The sequence below is a fragment of the Chrysoperla carnea genome, chromosome 3 (assembly GCF_905475395.1).
Source record: "Chrysoperla carnea chromosome 3, inChrCarn1.1, whole genome shotgun sequence".
Lineage (NCBI taxonomy): Eukaryota > Metazoa > Arthropoda > Insecta > Neuroptera > Chrysopidae > Chrysoperla > Chrysoperla carnea.
The window spans coordinates 75,417,006-75,438,000 of NC_058339.1; the positions used below are offsets into that span (position 1 = coordinate 75,417,006).

Genomic DNA, 20,995 nt, shown 5'->3' on the forward strand with positions numbered 1-20,995 from the left:
ATTTGTAAATAGAAATTATTAATTTGTGTATAAAAAACTATTATAATTTTTTTAATGCCATCTGTGAACAGTAATCAGAAGTAAGCAAAGATCAGAATCACTTAGTTAATTGTACAGCTTCAAATATTATAACATATTATAACATATATATTATAACATAAGTTTCGTTTTTCGATTGAAAAAATTTTTAGTTTTCTAGCTTACAGCATGTTGACTAATGCGCCTATAGAAGTTTTCACTTCAAAAATCATTTTAGTTTTAAATAACATTACAATCTCATTTTTCAATAATTTGTGTTTTTCAATAAATCCATACTTAATGGGATCGATACAATGCATATGAAAACCATCGCTTAATTATGGCAAATAAAAAATATACCTTTTTTTAGTTTTCAACTTTTCTAGAAAAAGCAAATTTTCCCACCCTACGCAATTTATTTTCTAAGAGGAGTTAGCTCTGAACTAGGCCCAAACTAGACTCAAAAAGATCAACTCCTAAAAATTCATAAGAATGATTTAATTATTAGATAATTAATTAATTTCGTTAGCATGTAAATAAACATTTGCGTACTTTTTAATTTAATCAATTTTATTTTCTTGTTACAGAATTGCACAAACTTGGTTTAATCATTTCAAGAAAGTATCAACAGCATAAAAGTAAAAAAAATAGCACAAATTAATCAAAAAAATTCAACAACTTTAACAACAACAAAAAAAAAATTGATAAGAGAATTTTTAATAATTATGTGTAAATTTCTCAGTTCAATAATAATAATTCTTGGAAGTAGGAATCACTTACAACAAATAAACATATTTAGCACTTCATTTCAGTATAAAATAATGCTTTAAAAATTAAAATAATAAAATTTATTTTCGTGATTTTTTATTCAAAAAGTGTTTAGTGAATATTTTGTGTAAGTGATAAAAGTGATTTTTAAAATTTAATATTGAAAAGTGATTTTTATTACGGAATTTTATAAGTTTTTTAACAGAAATATGTAAAAATTTTAAATAAAATATACAAAATGTCGAGTTTTCAAAGTGTATTTTTAATAGTTTATTTAACGTTACAAAATTTATTTAACTACAATTTAGCATCAGGTATGTAAAATTTTATTTATTTTTAGTTAATTTTTTGTACTTCCATATTGAAAATTATCCTGATGCTTTCTACATAGCGCCGGCAGCAAATCAATGCAACCGCATTCTCAGCATTTTTGTTACTAGTCGGTCATAGAAATAAGAAGAATTTTTAATTCAAATTTTGATTTAATTTATATTCAGAAAATTTATTTTAAAATAATACATTTGGCTCAATTAGCTGCTGAAAAACTTCCAAATTAAAATGCAATAAATTTGATTTAATTTGATCAATTCGGAGCTAGAATTCAAAGGAAAATAAATTGTAAAAACAAGCTCGTCACGTGCGCAGGAGCTGCGTATTCTTAACAAATTTATAAGTGAAATATTTTTACAAATTTTATATTTTTGGAAAATTTGGTATGACAACTCTTATTGTGGCATAAAGCTCTGCCACATCGATTTTTAATTAATAAAGCCAATCATATTTTATCCTTATAGCGGAATTACTTTTTTTCTTTAAATTGTTCGTTTTGAGTTCTACTTTCGAAATATCTCGGTGTGACAGCTCAAAACTTGACCAAAATATCTGTCACTCCAGTAAACAAGTGAAATTTACAAAACTTAAAAACCCCCCGATAAATTTTCCAGGTACGGAATCCTAAACTCGCACATGAAACCTATATAAGAACACTCCCCATTAACTTATGTTTTTCCTTAAGCATTTTGTAGATCGTCGCCAATTTTTTAGCTTTTTCCGGGTAAATTACCTTTCAAATGAAACCAAAAAAAATTAAAAACGGTTCATCCGTTTAGGTGGTACGATGCAAAAAGCCAGACAGACACACAGACTCACACACATAATGGTCAAACTTATAACACCCTTTTTTTTAGTTCGGGCGTTAAAAAATAAAAAAACCTGGCAAGATATTGTACTTACCGTTAAATAGTATTAATTCATATGAGAAATTTCGAAAACCGTTTAAGTGCAGTTTTACTGTAACGGGCTCCAGGGCTATAAGTACTTATAGTTAAAGAAATTTAAAATTTGGTGTGAATTTGATATACAGACATAGAGTCTGTATACAGAGGCCTAGCTATGTGGCTTAAAAGTTTATTTTATTTATTTATTTTTTAAGTAATTTATAGGCTTGGCTTTGCAGTCGCACATTTTTTTTTATTTGTCAGTTATTTCAAGGTTACATGTAACCAAAAAAAGGGGCCATTGTAATGATTTTATTATATTGTTTGTTTAATGATTAATATTTTTTGGATAAAAATAGCTGTGTTTTTATAATTAATGTTTATGATTGCGTTGCAAGTAAATAGATTTTTTTTTAAAATTATTTTGGAATTAAATAATTTGATTAAGATTAATGAATCATATTTTGGGGGATAATTCACGCACTTAATATTTAATAATTTCGATTTATCAAGTTATTTTGATCAATAAATATTGTAATGTCAGAGCGAATCAAAATATTTCTTACAATTTTGTCACTTTATTTTTATCATAACTTTTGTTTTCGGTTATGAATTATTATATATACCTTTCTATCTATTGGTTGTACTACTAAACGCTACTTTGATGTATAACACAAAATACTTTCAAACAATTTTCTAATGATTGGAAAAAGCACAGCTAAATATTTGTATTTACAATAGAATGGGATTGAATTTAAAATATGAATTCATTGATACAAAATCACTGAAGTTAAATAAGCAAAATCATTACTTATATGAGAGAGATTGATTTTAGTTTAAATTCATGCATTTTATTGATGGAAAATAAAATTGTACTTAGTTAGAATATATACTCGTGTAAATAAAGCTAATTAAAAGAAAATTTCTTTGCGTTTGCTGTAAACATAGAATTTGGTTATTACAAACACATTGCTGTCATGTCTAGTCCATATGTGATTGTGTCAACTACATAAAGATTGTTGTTACTAACTTACAGTGAGTTTGAAATAAATTTATTGATCATTTTTATAATATAGCATATTTGTGTAAATGTATACAACCATCAGTAGCGCAGCCGGTACAGCAATTAAGACACTAAAATCAATAACAATCAATAGCAGGACTTAAGACACTAAAATCAATAGCAATCAATCACTTCACCACTCAACCCCGTACGGTAGTTGTATCACATTCGTGGCCACTTTTGCCATATTTGTTCTCGCAATGAGGTTTAGGCAACCTCATATCGGTTGATATTAAGAATTTTCGTTGCTAAATCTGCTGACCCTTTAAATAAAGGTGTGGGTGTATTTAGGTATACACTCTTGAATTTAAATTTTTGTAAAATAAAAATTTATTTGATACAGCTAGTTATTAATAATACCTTACACCGCGGATTATATACAATTTATATTAAACTGATTAGCAAACAATAAAAATATTATAATTTTAAACCAAAACACGTGATAATTAATATTAAATAAAAATGTTTATGATATTTTCCGTGTATGTATCAGAAATATCAAGAAGCCATCATGCATAACAAAATATTTGATATATATATAGTGTGTTCCCGAATAGCGGTAACTATACTTGTAAATTTTCTTATTTTTCATTTTAAGAATAAAAGTCATTCCTTATAAAAAATTTTGCTTATTCTGAAAGGTATGTAGGCATATTTAAAATTTCTAAATAATGTACAGGGTAGCCAAAAAATTGAAATCACTATTTTTCTTCTGGGTAAACTACCCTTCTTTTTTATAAGTTGAGAAAATGTTATTCAGAAAAGTTGCTCGCAATTAACAAATATGACTTTATACAAAATATCAAGAAATCCGTGTACTTTAATTATAGCATCATTTTTGATTTGAACAAAAGTTTTAATTATAAAAAAACGTAAGAAAGAAAATAATAATAAATCAATTAACATGTACGATTCGAGAGTGTATTTTTTTGTGGGCTAGGTTAGAAAATTAAAAAGAAAATTTATTTTCTCGGATTCACTAAGAATGGAATTGTCAAAGTTGGAAAGATCTTCCTGAAATTCGTTCATGAATTTGAATCTTGAGTCATAATTGTTAATTTCGAGGAACTTTTCTTAGTAACATTTTGTCAACTTATTAAAAGGATGGGTAGTTTACAAAAAAAAAAAAAACTAGTGATACCAAATTTTTGGCTACCCTGTGCATTATTTAGAAGTTTTAAATATGCCTACATACTTTTCAAAATAAGCAAAATTTTTTTATAAAGAATGGCTTTTTTTCTCAAAATTCAAAATAAGAAAATTTACATGTATAGTTACCTCTATCTGGGGACACACTGTATATGTAAATTTTTCATTTAAGTTTGGGTTCGGGCGTAGTATTTAACAATAATTTTAAAACGATTGAGATGGATCAAATTATTATAAACAAAGTATTAAAGTTTTTTAAACTCTCTTGATGTGATCTTGTTAAGTATATATTTAAGAAGGGCTCTACGAAGCCAAAAAATTTTACGCCCATTATTTGAACATTTTTTTTAGTTTACAATGAAAACGTAAAAATTTCAGAAAATTTTCTTAAGAAATTGTCTAACTTGTTGAAAAATTAACTTAAAGATAAATTTCCAACGATAATAAATTCTTTAGAGCGTTCAGAATACACAATAATTTGTTCAAATTTTTAAATTAATATTTAATACATTAAAAAAATTATTTAGTGTGAAATACTTGTTTTTGACGATATTACAACAATCTAAAAATGATGCAAAAAGATCTATTTTCAGATTTAAATTAAAATTATAAATAGTGGAGAATTCCGTAAGTGGGAGTTTTTAAAATTTCCTTCTTTTTAAGAATTTTTTTTATATTTTAGGAAACATTAACGAAGAACGTTTTTTAGTTTTTATATGAAAGCGTAACAAACAAACAAACAAACATCCTTACTTTCACATTTATAATATGTAGGGATAATATAAACTACTCTATTGCCTTTTAAAAATAATTGTAACTTTGAAAGTTTCAAGTAATTATATTATTTTACCCTGTACACAATGTTATATAAAAAAATGAACCACCTTGAATAAAAAAAAAGAAAAGAATTGTAACAACTTGGGTCAATGTAAACATATATATAACCAGTCTGATACTGATTCAGAATATGAGAGACTGGCTATATTTATTTATATAACATTGGATAAGAATTACATATTACGGTCTAATAAATTGTGTAAATTTTTACATTGGAATGTCAATTGAAATTATCAATATAATGTAATATTGATAATTCTAATTGGCAATTCTTATAATTAGTTCTAATATCGGCCATGATTATACAGGGTGGCTTTTTTAAATTGACATGCGCTTGAACTAGAAAAATAAGTTTTATCGATGAAAATGTTCGAAATATTTTTCCGCAAACCGTGCAGTTTACGCAAAAAAAGGACTGACAAGTTTTAACCAAAATTGTTATTTCGTATAATTGACAGTTGTTCATGCAAAATCTAGACACTCTTCGAAAAAAGTTTTCCAATAAATAAAATAAAAGTGGTTTGTTTTTCTAGAAAGAGCATTTTTTTTCAATTTGAATGAACAAACGTTCAAAAAGCTAGATTTTTGATATTAATTACTGTTTAAACTATTTTGTTTTGCAAAAAAAATGTTTCAAACAAAAAGTGTTGCGTATTTACGCGTATTTATAAAGAACAACTTTGTAATTTAAAGCGTTCATCTAATGTTTGTCAGTTATGTCTCTAAATGAACCTGAAAACTTAGATCGAATTTGATGCCGGTATAAGATGTGTGCCTTTGAAACTAATATTTTTCCAGCCATTTGCCAACGGCTGGAGTAAACTTGTTGATAAGAACATAGACAATGTATTTAATAAAACTTAATAGAAATGTTTAAATGATTTAGTGTATCACATAATTTTAGTTTATTGAACTTTGTTGTCTCACAAAAACATAATCATAAATTAAAATTTATTATAATATTAATATAAATATATTTAATTAAATGATTGATTGATTGAATTTTTGTAATACTTTTTAATATAATATTAATAATAATTATTATTAATTTTTTTTATTACATTTATATTTTAATGTGCAAATTATAAACTTTGACACAATTTTATAAAGCATAGTTTATGCGACTATACGCAGCTTTGATTGTTCGGGACGTAGGTACAATTGGACACAAAACTACAGAAAACTAGCTTAATTTGTGGGACATCATGTTCTGACATCAAATTGGACTTCGGGGCTCTGTAATAGCCAATTTTGATCCTAAACGGTTAGAAATAGAATAACACTTTAAATTAGAAAGTTGATCCTCATAAAAAAAACTTAACATTTTTCATCTAAAACATTTTTTCGAAAATCGTCATTGCTAAAATTTTTAAGCTCAGTCTATACCTAATCTCAAAGTTTGCAAAAGACAGTCGAACATCCTAAAATGAGCTTTCGAAACAAATGAATGTAACATTGGTATGGGTACCGAAACACAGGGATATTTCAGGGAATTGTGAAGCCGGCGAGTTTGCTAGGAAATGCCCAAGACTGTCAGACACAAACATCAATAGACATCTAGGAATTCCGTTTGCGAACTGTAAGCTGCTCCTGAATGAAGATATCTTAAGAAAGCCTGATCTTAGATTAAAAGACCTCTGTAAGAAAAATCATTGCTTCTATTATAGGACTCTTACTAGGTTGAACGACTGGGCCTATCATGATTATTGCTTTCACAGTGTGGAGTACTAGGAAACGATGTGCCAGATTTCGGAGGAAATGCGACCTAAAAATATGTCATTAATACATTTATTGGTTTAACCAAATGTTGTCAAGGGCAATAGAGGACATTCGCCTGCGCCCAAGACTTTGACCTACAATTATCGATAAATTTTATAGCGTGTTACAAAGTAATTAAATTTTGCCAGGGAATGTACATTTATATTAGTGTAATCGATAGAGGTAATAGCTGCTTGTATAGTATACACTAACAAATTTTTTGAGGTGAATAAGTTTTTCGATTTACCCATGTAGGAAAGTATGGCGGGCCCAGGCTTGGCCCAGGATTGTTCCAACTATGCAGAACTCTGGGCCAGACTTGTAAGCCAGACTTGGCCCAGACTTGGGTAATGTCTGGAATGATAATGCTGGCCCAAGACCGGTTACCCCGACTGGCCCACGCCTGGTTGGCAGGGCTGGGCCATAGTTAATTTTTAAGTTTGGCCCATGCCTGGTTGGCAGGGCTGGGCCATAGTTAAGTTTTAGGTCTGGCCCATGCCTGGCTGGCAGGGCTGGGCCATAGTTAAGTTTTAAGTCTGGCCCATGCCTGGTTGGCAGGGCTAGGCCATAGTTAAGTTTAAAGATTATTTTATGAAGAATTCTATTTTGTGATTTATTTGACAGGGCCAATTCCAGCTGTACTGCAACACTGAGTCAACCCGCGGTAGAAGAGGAGCAAGCTCCTAACAATCTACCGTGTTCCAAATAATAGTTTAATATACTGGTCTCGCAATGCGAGGCGTACCAGATATTGAGTTGAACTACACGTTGATCTTAGCTCATTGAGCCGAGAAGCGATAACATTGTATGTTTATATACACCTTACTAGAACATCTTACTAGTGAGAGGTTTTAAAAATAAATATTACTTTGTAAAAAGGATAGTGACTAAAAGACAGAGACGGAGGAAGTTATTGTAAGTACATGTACCTACTCCATAAACAGTATTACACATGCGCATTGTATACCTTTTGGTTGTATATGCCATTTTTTGTTAGGTATTTAAAATTTTTACAATGTCAAAGGTGTCCATTTCAGGAGTTTATGTCATCAATGTAATTAATTTAATAATAATAATAATACTAATAATAATATGACGATTTATTCTGCGATTTCCCTTCAATAATTGAATATTGTCAGCCAAGGCTAGGATGCCTAGTCTTGGCCCAAGACTGGGCTCCCTTGCGTTGGCCGTTCTATAGCAAACCAATGTTGGCCCAGGCTTGGATAATCATTGGATTGGCCAAGGCTAGGATGCCTAGTCTTGGCCCAAGACTGGGCTCCCTTGCGTTGGCCGTTCTATGGCAAACCAATGTTGGCCCAGGCTTGGATAATCATTGGATTGGCCAAGGCTAGGATGCCTAGTCTTGGCCCAAGACTGGGCTCCCTTGCGTTGGCCGTTCTATGGCAAACCAATGTTGGCCCAGGCTTGGATAATCATTGGATTGGCCAAGGCTAGGATGCCTAGTCTTGGCCCAAGACTGGACTCCCTTGCGTTGGCCGTTCTATGGCAAACCAATGTTGGCCCAGGCTTGGATAATCATTGGATTGGCCAAGGCTAGGATGTCTAGTCTTGGCCCAAGACTGGGCTCCCTTGCGTTGGCCGTTCTATTGCAAACCAATGTTGGCCCAGGCTTGGATAATCATTGGATTGGCCAAGGCTAGGATGCCTAGTCTTGGCCCAAGACTGGGCTCCCTTGCGTTGGCCGTTCTATGGCAAACCAATGTTGGCCCAGGTTTGGATAATCATTGGATTGGCCAAGGCTAGGATGCCTAGTCTTGGCCCAAGACTGGGCTCCCTTGCGTTGGCCATTCTATGGCAAACCCATGTTGGCCCAGGCTTGGATAATCAGTGGATCGGCCATGGCTGGGCAACCCAGCCTTGTCCCAGGCTCGGGCTATCGTTGGGTCGGCCAAGGCTAATTATTTCATCTTGGCTCAAGCATGGGCCAATATCGGGGCGCCAAAGCTGGGATCCCCAGTACTGGACCAGGCTAGGCCCCGTCGTTCAACTATGGCGATTCCTACATGGGTATTTTTAATTTTATTATCATCAACAATTAATTAAGTAAATGTTAATATAATTGATTCTTCATTGTATTTCCTTCTTAAAATTTAATTATTCTCATGTGATACAGCCTTTAGAGTTTAATTTAATTTTAAAATTTATTATTTTTTTAAAATACAGATAATTTTTTTTTTCTTAATAAACAAATATATTAATTAATTTTATCAACGAAATTAATAAAAATTTCTTGAAATTATGTCGCGAGCTATTTCGTTTTAAAAACGTCATACACGGATTTATTTTACAATTTTTTTGTAATATGGGAAAGTGTAGTGCCTAGAAACGAAATTTGCATTTATTTGTATTTTAAAGTCATCCATTAAAAGATTATAATGGAACTTGTACCTACAAGTTTATAGCACTTTTATTCCTCAATACTATGTATTAAATTGAGAATTTACACATTAAACAACTATTGATAAAAATGTGAGAACCATGATACATAAAGTTTATTCTATGGTACAATAGCATAGTGTACTATGAGTCACACCCTAATATACATAGAATCACCCCCATCGATTATACCTGAAGATGCTATCATTAACTATTCTAAGGAATTTCCAGACATGTTAGAAACTATTCTAAGGGATTTCTAAACATGCTAGAAACTATTCTAAGGGATTTCTAGACATGCTAGAAACTATTCTAAGGGATTTCTAGACATGCTAGAGTATCGTATCTTCGCACATTATAAATGTAGCTTTACTTTTGTTTGAATGATTGATTATACACATGTTCAATTTTTTTAAATCATTTAGGGCTTTTTTGTTCTGTCTATTTTTAAATGTATTCAGCGCGACTTGTAATCGATTTGCTATAAAAAAAAATACAATTCCAAAAAAAAATAATATACAACAGGACAAAATTTATTTGGAAATACAAATAACTGTATTAGTAATTAATTATAAATATAAGTTTTGTTGTACGCTACCTTGCAGGTTTAGTGCAATTAGTTTCTTGTAACTGTTTTTTTTTTTTCTCTCACGATACTGTTTGCATATCTGTGCATCAGTAATTCTGAAAATTTAAAGTATTAATATAAGAAGTCAAATACTTGTTTTATTGTTTAGAGAACATCAGGATATTTATATGCCATAACATAAATTTTTCTTGTACTTACTTTAAATTATCTCTATTATGTTTAACTTTTGATAACTCACAACTCATTTTTTTAAATAAATTGTGGACAAAAACACAAATTGACAAATATTTTTGCATATTCTCAAAATTCATGGCAAGCTGAATCGATTAAAAACATTTTAGTTTCAACCTCGGCCCCCCCCCCTCCCTTAAAAAATCGGATAAAACATAATTTTAGATGTATCTATACAAATTCTAAGAGACTTCTAGACATCCGAGAAAGATTAGATTCCAATTTTCAGAGGGGGGGGGAATTCAAATAGAAACGGAGATACTCACGAAAAAATTAATTTTTTGGGCCTTTGATCTTAAAAAGCGAAAATTTATGAGACTTTTGAATCAACTTTTAGACCGCCAAAATGAAGCTATATACGGAAATTCAGCCTATTATTTTTGATTCCGATGTTGGCCCCATTTCATTAAATTATTATTCAACTTATATTGTACTTCTAGGTACTAAATCTTACTCTTTATTTATTATTTCGTTTAATTTTGTTATTCTAATGATATTTTTCCATTACGTATATACGGATGCCCTTGACTTTGTTTAAAAGTTAAAGGTAATCAAGATACGATAACTTAATTTAAATTTGTTATTTATTACTTACTTTAGTGGCAATGTCCGTAAATAGTCTGACAATTAATTTTTTATTTATTACTTCTTCACGAAAGAATATATAAATATTTACCACGACACTTTGATTATACAAGGTGAAAAAATTTGCTTATAAACTTGGAGACATTGACATCAAATTTTCAGTCATTTATCATAAGTATGACAACCCTTAATAGGTCTATTATTCTAACAATAAAAAAAACCATTTTCAAATTAAATTAAGGTAGTACGAGCGCCAAGGCAAGTTTAGACTTGTGATTGAAATCATTTCAATCTTATTTTTTCAACTTTAATGATGAATTTTGTTATAACTTCATGAATGTAGACGAAAAATAAGAATAAAATTTTTCGATATCTGCCTTAGTTTTCGAAATATCGAAAGCTTAATAACTAAACATTATTTTCAATTTTGGATATTTTAAAATTACTACAGATATAATATATAATATATAATAATATAATAAATATATAATATCGAAAAGTTTAATTCTTACTTTTCGTCTTATATTGTCAAGTTATAACATGATTCACTATCAAAATTGAAAATATGCCTACATATTTTTAACTACCGTGCTCATACATCCTTAATTAGAAGGGAACAACGGATTTTTTTGTTTTTAATAATTTATTTAAGTTTAATTTAAATAGTTTTTTTTTTTTTAATTTCCACAACTAGTTTTGGAGAAATCTATGAAAACATATCATCCATCTACCGTTTTCCATTAGACCAATCTTAAATATGCCTATGCCATGAAGTCATTTATTTATTTAAATAATCGAGCATACCCCTCCCCCCTCTAAAAATTATTTATCAAGCCTTTTATTCAAAATTGATCTGACGCTCGTACATCCTTAATGTGGCTGTAATTTTATTTTGCCAGATAGAAATTTGATTTTAACGCAACCGCTCTTGAATTTAAGACGTACTTCATCTCGGTACCTAAATTCCATAAGGATAGGTATTTCTATTCAAGATTCCCTTCCATGCAGTATCTCGGTCACATTTAGTAGGAACTAGGCTTGAGAAAGTCTTGGATTAAACAATTAATTACTTTCCAAGTTGTTATATATTTGTTTATTTACTTAACTTAAATAATTATAATTCGTCTTAAATTAATATTTAAATCAGATAAATTAATTTTATTAATCTGTTTATTTTATTCACAGGCTGGAAGAAACAAAAATTATTATAAAATAATGAATTATTACGTAATTCTTGATTGTAGCCTTGTTTTAAAAAATATATTAGGACAAAATTTTTTGTTGTTTTTGATTTCGTGCTAATTAATATTTGATGAATTTTTTTTCGGTGTTTGCATTTAATGAGACTTTAATAACAGTTACTTTATCTAAGTGTATTAATTATTATTATAAATTACCTACATTTAACAAGCAGTAGTGAATATGATCTTTAAGTTCAAGACCAATATCTTTATGAATAAGTAAATTATTGTTTTAATTCATTAATTATAGTATAATTTATTTTCTACAACTTTGTCCATAATAAATATTTCCATTTTATGAATATGAATCGAGGAATATTGAATTTTGTATTTCTCCTTATAAGCAAATTCTAATACTTGTAAGTAAGACGCAAAACTCCGTTACTTTCTGCTGAAGAAAAAGTATTTTAATTCGAATCCGTATAAAAATAAATGCTCGTAAAACCATCAACCAATACGCATTAAATTTCTGCTGAAAAAATCCTTCTTTAAAAATGAAAAATCATCTTTCTTTAAAATAGAAGAAATGATAAATAATAGTTAAATTTATTTTCTACTCTGATTTTTATACCCTATATGTATAAAATATACATCAAGGTGTACTAATTTTAGTCCCCAGTTTGTAATTCTTAGAAATATTGATGATAGAAAGAAAATTTTGGTAGAGATGTTCATAAAATCACCTAATTAGTCCATTTCCGGTTGCCTGTCTGCCGATGTGCCCGCCTGTGTACCACTATAACTCAAACGCGAATAGAACGTAAAAAGTGAGTTTGAGGTCGTAAATGAGCAACATAGGTTAATGGGGTCTAGGGTCCATATGGCCCGTCTTTTAAACCGTTAGAGGTAGAACAAAAGTTGAAGTATAAAAAATGTTCCTTATAAATAAATAAACAACTTTTGTTTGAAATATTTTTTTATAAACATTACTGTTTACCCGTGAGGGTGCAAATTAGGACAAAACGTTGGTGAAATTTGCAGGTAGCTTCAACTAATGATGTTGGGTTTTTAAACTCATCTAAATTTATAAAAAATAATGCAAGCACTGACATTCAACACTTTCAATTGTTTGTTTTCACTTGTTCTAAATACAGTAGTCTCGATGATCTGAAATATGCTTGTATTCCGAATATTGTTTTCGTCCGCCCTTTCTACACCGGTTCCTATTCCTGAGCGAGTACAATTACATAAAAATAATAGATGTAATCCGAAAAATTCTGATTTTTATTGAGTCCCGATTATCGAGACTCAACGGTAGTTGCATTTCGCTAATCATTTATTAACTTTCTGCAAAATTTTCTATGTATTTTTCGTATTGATCCTTTTTCAACTATCTTTAGTCCATTTTGACTGGAAATATAGAAATCATAGATCACAGGCTGAAAAGTCGTTATAAACACCATAAAACGTAAAGAAAGATGTTAGAAAATTATGAATTTCGATTATCGAGGCAAATATAATGATTACCTATCCAGAAAATATAAACATCATTGTATAATATCTACATTAATTTTAGCGTGAATTAAAAAATACACATAGTTTACTTAAAGTTAAGTAAAACTAAATGCTACTTTAATAAAAATATGTTCCATTCATTAAATATATATTACTTAACATTATTGTATAATTAAAAGAGCCACATTATTATCATTGTTATGGCAAATAGAAATAAAAACACTTACAACTGGCTTAGTTAATTGCTTAAATACTCTGTATATCTTGAGATATTTTAACTAAACATAAATATTTTAATGTCTAAATAAAATAATATGAATTTTGTGCTATTTAGTCCCTTTATATAACTTATGAATAATTTATCCAATTCCTTACTAATTCTTTATGAAAATAGCTTCTTCGAGAACATTTAATTAAATTTTTAATATTTTTGAAAGGGAAAACATAAATATATGTGTTCAGAGAAACTTCTATTTTTCCCTTACAATTCGCTAAAAAAAGGATAGATAAATTGCAGATAATTTTTTCTTGGCGGAAATATGAGTTTTAGAAGCATCTGTATCAAATTTCAGTACAATACGCCTAAAGTCTGTTCTCTAGAAAAATAAGCAGCAGGTGTGGCTCTCAGATTAAATCTGGTCTCACCCTGGCCTGATACGCACTACTGTCACGCACGGCTACGTGTATTACTGTGATTACGTTCTCCTAAGTTTGGGATCAAGTTCTCAGTGAAGATATCACTAGTTAGGAATGGGAGGAGAACTTGGTTAAGCCAAAGAGTGATCTAAGTTAGAGAGGAAAGTAGGTTGTGAAGTTACTCTGGAAATCCAAATTTGCGGCTATCATTCCGACTGCCGGATCAAGCGGAAATTATGTCTATTAACGAGGCATGCGAATGGATACGACATCATCTGCGGCGATATTATTATCTTTACCGACAGCCAAGCGGCGCTAAAATTCTTAAGCTCGATCTATACCTAATCTCAAAGGTTGCACAAGACTGTCGAACGTCCTAAAATGAGCTTCCGAAACAAATGGATGTAAGCTTGGTATGGATACTGAAACACAGGGACATTTCAGGGAATTGTGAAGCCGACGAGTTTCCACGAATTCCGTTTGCGAATTGCAAGTTACTCCTTAATGAAGATATCTTAAGAAAGACTAATCTTAGTTGAACGGGAGGAACGCACTTGTGATTCTACGAGACAGATAGTCTGAATTCAATCGTTGGCGTTCCGCAGATATTATATAGCTTTAAAGGGCCTCTGTAAGCAAAATCGTTGCTTCTACTACAGGACACTGACTACGCTGAACGACTGGGCTTATCAATGCATCACTATTATTGCCGGAGCTGTCACCGTGTGGAGTAGGAAGTAACGATATGTCATCTTCTCGCTTACGGCCCAGCTCTTGCACTTCCCTACTGCTACTGTTCTTAAACAGATAAAAATGGTTCATGGAGTAGTGGCTAGGGATGAACCAACCCTTTTGGGTTCGCAACGGACTCTATGGTCTAAGTGTGTTCCACCCCACGACAGTATTTTTATTATTTCCGTTTAGATTCAATGGCTAGAGAACATTTTATTGTTTTTTAATGAGCTTAACATTACTTAGTGTACGTATAACCTTAATAATGTACTTAATCTATTTTCTTTTTGTTACAGTACCAACAATAGCATTATGTAATAAAGAACGTGTTGAACATTACTTAAATTCAAGTGGATTTGGTTCAGCGTTAAGTGTTACATTTGGTAATAGTAATAATCAAGGAACCATAAATGGTAGTAAAGATGATAATATTGGACCATGTAAATTGCAAATTATTGCACCAACAACACACATTGTATCTGTGTCATTTGTAACAGCACCCGCTGCATATAATTCGGATAATAAAAAGGATAATTCAACTTGCATGCTAAGTGTTGTAAGTATAAAACTCGTATTGTAGTACTCTTTGAAAATATACTAACGTGTATTGGCAACAGAGTGAGAACCACCATTCCAAAATGATTGAGAAGGATAGTAAATTAGAGAGCCTGATTATTAATGCGCATGTCTTAATATACAATATAATATCCTGGCGCGTATTTACAACATAATAATTGCCATTTAAGAAATATTATTTAGTAAATAAACTTTACTAATCTTTACCAATGTTTGTCCAAATCTAGTATTCTAAAAATTATTCGTAATTGAAGAGATTGTCAGTTAATAAAAATTCCACCATAACTCTTATTCATCTGCGCCGTTTCTTCAACAGCCTATGTCAAAAACTAATTCTGGTTGTATAAATATTATCGAAGATGATAAATGAGAACTCTAGGATATTTCGAAATAAATTTCGATTTTTGCCCCCAATTTTCTAGATCATTTTTTTGTATTTTGTAAATACGCATTTCGACTACCATGTAGTCATCATCAGTCTACTGATACGTATTTATAAAATACAAAAAACTGATCTAGGAGATTGGGGCAAAATTCGAAATTTATTAATCCTGGTTGGTTTATTACAATATTAAAGACAAAATTACAATCAACAATATTAAAGCAAAATATTTGGCGAATGATTTTAGGAGTTTCTAATATTTTTCTCAACTTCTCAAGCATTTGTCTAAAACCCAAGTCAATAGGGACCTTGCCGAAAATTGAGCTTCAGAGGTACATCTCTTCGCATTTATTTAATCTTTTTTAAACCAGAAGTTTTTTTTTTAGTTCTTACAAGAAAATCGGCGTAAAGTATTTTGGAAAATTGATCCATGTCGTGACGGCGAACCATTACCACCACCCAGATTAGTTACACATCAACTACGAATTGTATGGAATCCACCAGTTGGAGATTATCCTGACTTATTATCAAGAACGCAAATGATTATCACAGCTGTTGGTCAAGGTAAGTCAGATTAACACTTTTTTGGACTTCCCGATACCCTGAGAAGAAGCATACAAAATTGCCTTTAAAATACCCTTTAAAATTAGCAAAATAATTTTCCGTCGGTTTCTTTAATAGTTTTGGGTGACCCAAAAACACCAAAATTTGTTTAATTTGGCTGACAACTGCAAAAAATTTTAAGATATATTCCGGAAAATAATCGGTCCATACGGCATTCTACTATGTTTGAAAAAGTACTTCAAAGTGTTGATTTTCTTAATAAAAAGTCAGAAAAATATATATTTCAGCAAAAGAAACACGCTTCTCTTGCCATAAAATTAAATTAAATTTTAAACCTTTTTCATTCTCGCAAAAAAGCTATCAGCCATTTTGGTGACGTAATATTGGTAAAAACAACAGTTGTATATGTAATTATTATATGTATAAATAAATTTTAAAGTAGGTAACGTAACCTACAATTACTATGAAAGCCATCAATAAATTGGTAATTAATGTATATTATTTTTGCCTATATGAAATCACATCGCGCGGCTCGTGCTTTAGGTCACGTGATATGCAATTAAAAATTACGACTTTTAATTTTAATATAATAAAATAAGAATGTACTTTTATGACTCAAAAACAGAATATTTAAGTATATTTCCACATTAATTTTAATTTTTATGAAATTTCAGAATTTAATTTTTACTACCCAAAGTTAAATGCCCTATTTTTAGTTTTTACATTTTTTTGTCAAAACTACCTTATTTTTCAAACTCAAAGACATCCGATGTTGCTTTTACATTATTTAGCTAATTGCTAATTTTTTCTTTTAATTCCAGATGATTTCTGCCAAAATCCACATCAACACACATGCATGAGCGTTGGCTACAAACCTCTCATGTGTGTCGCAGAGGAATTAGTATGTGACGGTATCCAGCACTGTCCACGTGGTGAAGCCCAAAGTGACGAAGATTCTACTATGTGCCATGACCGCGCTGTACAACATCAATCATGGGAGTACATAGCACATGAATGGATCAAAAAACTATCCACAAATAAAAAGAATTCCAATAATTTACCAGCCGGAGCTATCCAAGGTAATCGTTGGATACATCGAAATGTTATTAATCCAGCAAATTCAGCAAATGGAAATTCGGGAACAACACAAAATATTGTTTTACGGCGTGATTCAACAACAAAAAAAGATGTCGAAGTTGATTCTGTGTCTGCGGCTTTGGAACATTATGGCCCATGGGGTTACTTAATGTTGGGTATGTTAATTTGTGGATGTATTTTAATGCTTTGTGGATTATGGGAATGTTTCTGTCGAAAAATGAAACCACAACCTTCGATACGTCGAATGCCTATACCTCCAAATACTGTGATTATTTTAAACACTCCTGTGGAAGAACCTCCTCCACCAACTCCTGGTCCCCCATCATATGAGGAACTAGATCAACCACCAACTTATGCTGCCCTATTCCCAGAAAATAAAAGGGAATCGATTATTTTAAATACACTTAATTTGATTGCAACGGCTGCAGCTGGGAATAGTGTAGTTATTACCAGTGCTGTGGCGCCTTTGGAAGATCCAAATCCGACATCGCCTGCTGCGGATATTCCCGAAGGTTCACAAACAACTACTTCGGAAAATCAGCATAATTTATCCGAGAATAGTGAGATTAAATTATCTTTGGATAATTTAAGTCAAGATCATGAGCAATCAAATAGGGATCAGTTATCGTCAGGTTCAAATCGAATAGCAACTGCAAATCAAACGTAGCATTTGGTTTTAGTTCTGTGAATTTAGCAACAAATTTGCTGTACTCGGGCTGTTTTTTTTTTAAAAAGTATGTGATTAAATCTAATCCTTCGATTGGATAAAGTTTATGGATTTTGTAAGGAATCGTTTGATTGTTAGTGATATTATTTTCTCGATTTTCTCGAGGAAAATTTGTAAATATTTTGTATGTTTAAGTTAAATGAATTTGACGATTGTGAATTTTTATATTTTATAAATTATACTGCTCAAAGTGAAAAATACTCAAGAAGATTCTTTACCTGGAATGTGAAAAAAATTCAAATCATCTTGCCAGTAAAAAATGAGTTTCCCAAGTTCCTATTTAGAGACTTTATTTCGATTAGGATAAAAAGTTTAAAAAATAGGAGAAAAGAGAAACTGGACAGTGCAATTTTTCCAAAGATATCTTCGAAAGAACACGAATCAAATATTACAATAAGAGCAAACAATTACGTGGTTAAATTTAGCGACAAAAGACAAGAGTAAGATTCTTTTTTCGATGCCTCAAAAGCAAAAATTGTCGAAAAACGAAGAAAGAATTTAAAATAAAAATAATTTTTCATACTCAGAAAGAAAATTATTATATTAAATCATTTAAAAAAATTGTTTTCTAAAATAAACAAACAAAGACGGTACAAACTCGAAAAAATCTATCTATAATCGAAAGAAAACTAAATAAACTTATCATCTAGTCTGAGTGTTATTAAATTTTAAAAAATATACTCAAAAATAAAAAATAGGCAAATGCTATTACATAAATGGTGATGAAGTTGCTTATAAAATAATAATGTAACCACAAATTTTAAACAAATTTTCTAACAAGGAAATCCTTTTCCGGAAGTTGTTTTACGATTTAATAATGACTACAAAATTATATTTACATACGAAAATCACATATTTGAAGTCATAGATGTTTATTTTAAATCTCGATCGCTTATGTACTGTCGAAGGAAGATAAGGTATTGAGGGAAATTCGATTTTTATTAGCCGGTACTAATTTCAGAGAAGGAAACAATATGTTTCAAGAGATCTACGCAAGATAAAAAAAATTCATTTTGCTTCCAGTAATAATTAAATTTACTGGAAATCATTAATTGATTGAATGTGTTGGCTCAAAGTTTGAAAACATATTAAATTCTATTGACTAATTCATAATATAATTCAAAAATCAATAAGTGAAAAAAAAAAAAATTATCGCATTTCTCTAGCTTGTAAAGAAAAAAGGGGGTAGTTTTAAGGGTGTGTTTCCCGTTTTCATGGGATTATGATGTAGGGAGTGAAATTTTTCGAAATTTTCTGTTAATTTTACTTTATTTCGGGTCGCTTGTTGAAAATCCATTCTTTCGAGCTTAAATAGAACAGAAAAATGTAGTTTCCGGGAGTTTTCCCCATTTTCGAGGGGAGAAAGGGAAAGTTGCAATGAAAATGTATCATTTTTTCGATTTTTCTCAGAAGGTTCAAGCAATTCCCTGTCGAATGCCTAAAATCACAGGTTTCTAGCATTTCGAAGTCCCTTAGAATTTGTATAGGCAAGTCAGTCAGTCAGTGTGTCAGCTTCAAATGGGACTATATTGTATTTTAGATATGGACTAAATAGAACCAAATAACTACATGACTCAATACTTTGTTAATAGTTGTTAGCGGTCTTGATTTGATTATAAATTTCTATGTGATTGTCGCTTAGTCAACAATTTTTACAGTTTATTTAGAAACAGAAATACATCAAAGTCTAATTATTAAATGTTGATGATTAAAATACTTTAAAATGAAATAATTAATTATCATTTGTAAATATTTTTGTTTAATTTTTAAATATAAGAATATTAATTATTATTTGTTAAATTATTTAAGAACATTTTATAATAATTAATTAATTAAAATAATTTTTTATCTGTGATGTGAATAAGTTCGTACCGCACGTTCTCAGTCTTTTTTTTTTTCATTAATTTTTAAGTGTTTATATAAATTTTGAATAAAATCAAATCAAATAAAAGATTGAAAATAAAATTTGATTCATTAGTGCGAATTTTCCAATTGTCCTTTCTCCTTTTTTACGCCAAAATATTGTGTTTTTCTTGCAGCCCTTAAAGGTTTGTGCACCTCGGCAGATGCTTACTCAGATTATATCTAACGGTAAAAGAGAAAACGCAATATCTTAGAATGAGACAAACAAGCATCTTCTCGACATAGCACACGGAATAAATTGAACAACGTTGGCGCTTGTACACTTCACTTCTGGCTTAGACTAAATCTTCGCCAAAAAGTAATCTTTGTTTATTGCCTTTTGGTAAATTAAACTCAATTACATTCTATCTAAGATCAAAGCATCCCTCATTTGTATCCTTTCCTTCCTTTAAAGAAAATAAACAATTTTTAGAAATACTTTAAGAAAGTGCTAAAGAGGATGGGATAGAGAAGAAGCAGTTCATAAGAACTAATGTAAAAATCATAGTATAAGAGTTACAACACCTATACGGACTAAAGCTTTCATACTTACTAGTTAAAAGTTGCCCCCGCAAAGTAGTCAAACTTAATAGTCGCCCTCGTAAAAGGCCAGCAAACTTAATAGTTGATCATCACGGACTACAGATGTCACATACACTATAATAACCACTCCTCCTTTATCGTTTTTTATCCACCCTTTGAAAAAGCAATTTTCTGATAACCTATCAAAATTTGAATTTCAAACGTAAATTTTTGAATTGTAAAATATGGTTTAAAACAGCCTATGGAAAAGTCTTATAACTTAGTATTAACACAAAAGCCGAATCAACTCTGTATTATTCAAGTCTTCGTAGTTTATTCGGGTTAACTCGTCATTATTCGACTTGGCACTGTTTAAGCACCCGAACTTGGTGTTACAGTTTTTTTATGCCATCAGCTTTTAGACTATACAAAATAGGATTTTGATTATTTTAAAATTTTGATTTGATTAAACAAGTGAATCGCTGTTAATCGTTATCTAATTTTATCAATTTCCCGTCATTTTATCAATTCCCGTAATGTTTGAA

At 30.4% G+C, this 20,995-nt stretch overlaps 1 protein-coding gene and 1 pseudogene across 1 annotated transcript; one reads left to right on the top strand and one right to left on the bottom strand.

Moving 5' to 3' along the window:
- Window positions 1-1,024: 1,024 nt before the first annotated feature.
- LOC123296259 lies at window positions 1,025-18,614 on the top strand. Its single transcript, XM_044877721.1, has 4 exons — window positions 1,025-1,100; window positions 14,976-15,235; window positions 16,024-16,201; window positions 17,023-18,614. Exons 1-4 carry the CDS (start codon window positions 1,025-1,027, stop codon window positions 17,964-17,966), a joined length of 1,458 nt encoding a protein of 485 aa, XP_044733656.1. The 3' UTR covers window positions 17,967-18,614.
- On the bottom strand, window positions 7,427-7,609 carry LOC123297027 (annotated as a pseudogene).
- Window positions 18,615-20,995: the final 2,381 nt, after the last annotated feature.